Raw genomic sequence first — 1295 nt, 5'->3', positions numbered from 1 at the left:
TATATATATATATATATTAGTAAACACCCACATACTGTTATTGTTATTCAGAATGTAACAGTAGAATGTTTGAAGCTGCAATGGTTATTTGATCAATAGTTGATAAATTGTTTGGAGTCATTTTTTAAGAAATAATGCCCAAATTCTCTGGTTCCAGCCTCTCCAGTGTGTATGTATTTAGGTTGTTTTGGTCTTTAGTAAACGGAATATATTTGGGTTTTGGTCATTTTTCACTAATTTCAGACATTTTATGAACAAACAACTAATTGATTATTCAACAAAATAATTGCCAGATTAATCTGTAATGAAAATTAATTGTTTGCTACAGTCCTAATGTTGTCCATTTTGGTCCTCAGAATCCAGCAGCACACAGACGGAGCCTTCTGAAAGGGAAGAAGACTCATCTGAAAGGGAGGACGTCCACAGTCCGAAGAATGACAGCACTGCAGATCAACCCGAGGAGCCTGCTCCATCAGAGAAGAGTACGAGCTTTGAGCAAGAAAATGGGGAGAGCAGCAGCAGCAGCAGCAGCAGCAGCGATGGAGAAGGCCTATCCAGTGACAAGCAGGTCCCTTCTTCTAGTAATTCACCTGAGTTATCAACAGAGGGCAACGCTGACAGTTCAAACAGTACAAAGACTGCAATAGAGCCTGGAGAACATGACTAACTTGAAGTCCAGCCTGCCAACTGACTGTTTTTTTTACACTGTATGATACCACCCCAAGGGTATATCTGTAGCACTGTGGACCTCTAGACTTCAGGACCAGGGGTGATGTGGACCTCGAGATTCCTCATAGAAGGATCTTATTGTCCTCTAAAGTTTCAGCTACTCAAGGCCGCTCGATGCCTGGTCTTTAAACTGGAAGGAAATGATTTAAAGAAGATTATGGAGACTCTGCTTTTTTCACTGTTGACTAAAAGTTTTTCTAATCTTTTTTTTTTTTTTTTTTTCCTGATTTTTATATCTGAGCATTATAATTTAACCTTGATAACTGATGTATTCTACAATGTCATTAGTCATTTGGCATGTATTTCCAAAAAAGATACATTTGACAGTGTGAGTTGTGTTTTGGCCTGTTGTTTTGACTATCTGATGAATGTGTGAGGACACTTCACAGACGTCTGTTTGCTTTTTCTATGAAGCACATACCATAAGATGAATTTCTTATTAACATTATATTGCACTTGTTTGCATTGACCCCCTTGAAGGATGTGGAAAATGTCAGTTTTGCTTTGTCACTGTATGAAGCCAATATAAACACACAAATTGCCAGTAGAAACCCGTTTGGTTTGGT

General features: G+C 38.3%; 1 protein-coding gene across 2 annotated transcripts in view; it reads left to right on the top strand.

Moving 5' to 3' along the window:
* The window catches only part of LOC118323997 (serine/threonine-protein phosphatase 4 regulatory subunit 2-like), a 5775-nt gene extending 4486 nt beyond the window's left edge, over positions 1-1289 (top strand). For both annotated transcript variants that reach the window (XM_035656096.1, XM_035656095.1), the window contains one exon: positions 357-1289. In XM_035656096.1, the coding sequence (XP_035511989.1) occupies positions 357-667 (311 nt within the window). In that variant the 3' untranslated portion in view covers positions 668-1289. The remainder of the gene's footprint in view (positions 1-356) is intronic.
* Positions 1290-1295: the final 6 nt, after the last annotated feature.

This window comes from Morone saxatilis, unplaced genomic scaffold (assembly GCF_004916995.1).
Source record: "Morone saxatilis isolate NCDOM2014 unplaced genomic scaffold, NCSU_SB_2.0 Contig15, whole genome shotgun sequence".
Taxonomy (NCBI): Eukaryota; Metazoa; Chordata; class Actinopteri; family Moronidae; genus Morone; species Morone saxatilis.
The sequence above is the reverse complement of the archived record's forward strand: the minus strand, read 5'-3'. Positions and strand labels throughout refer to the sequence as shown.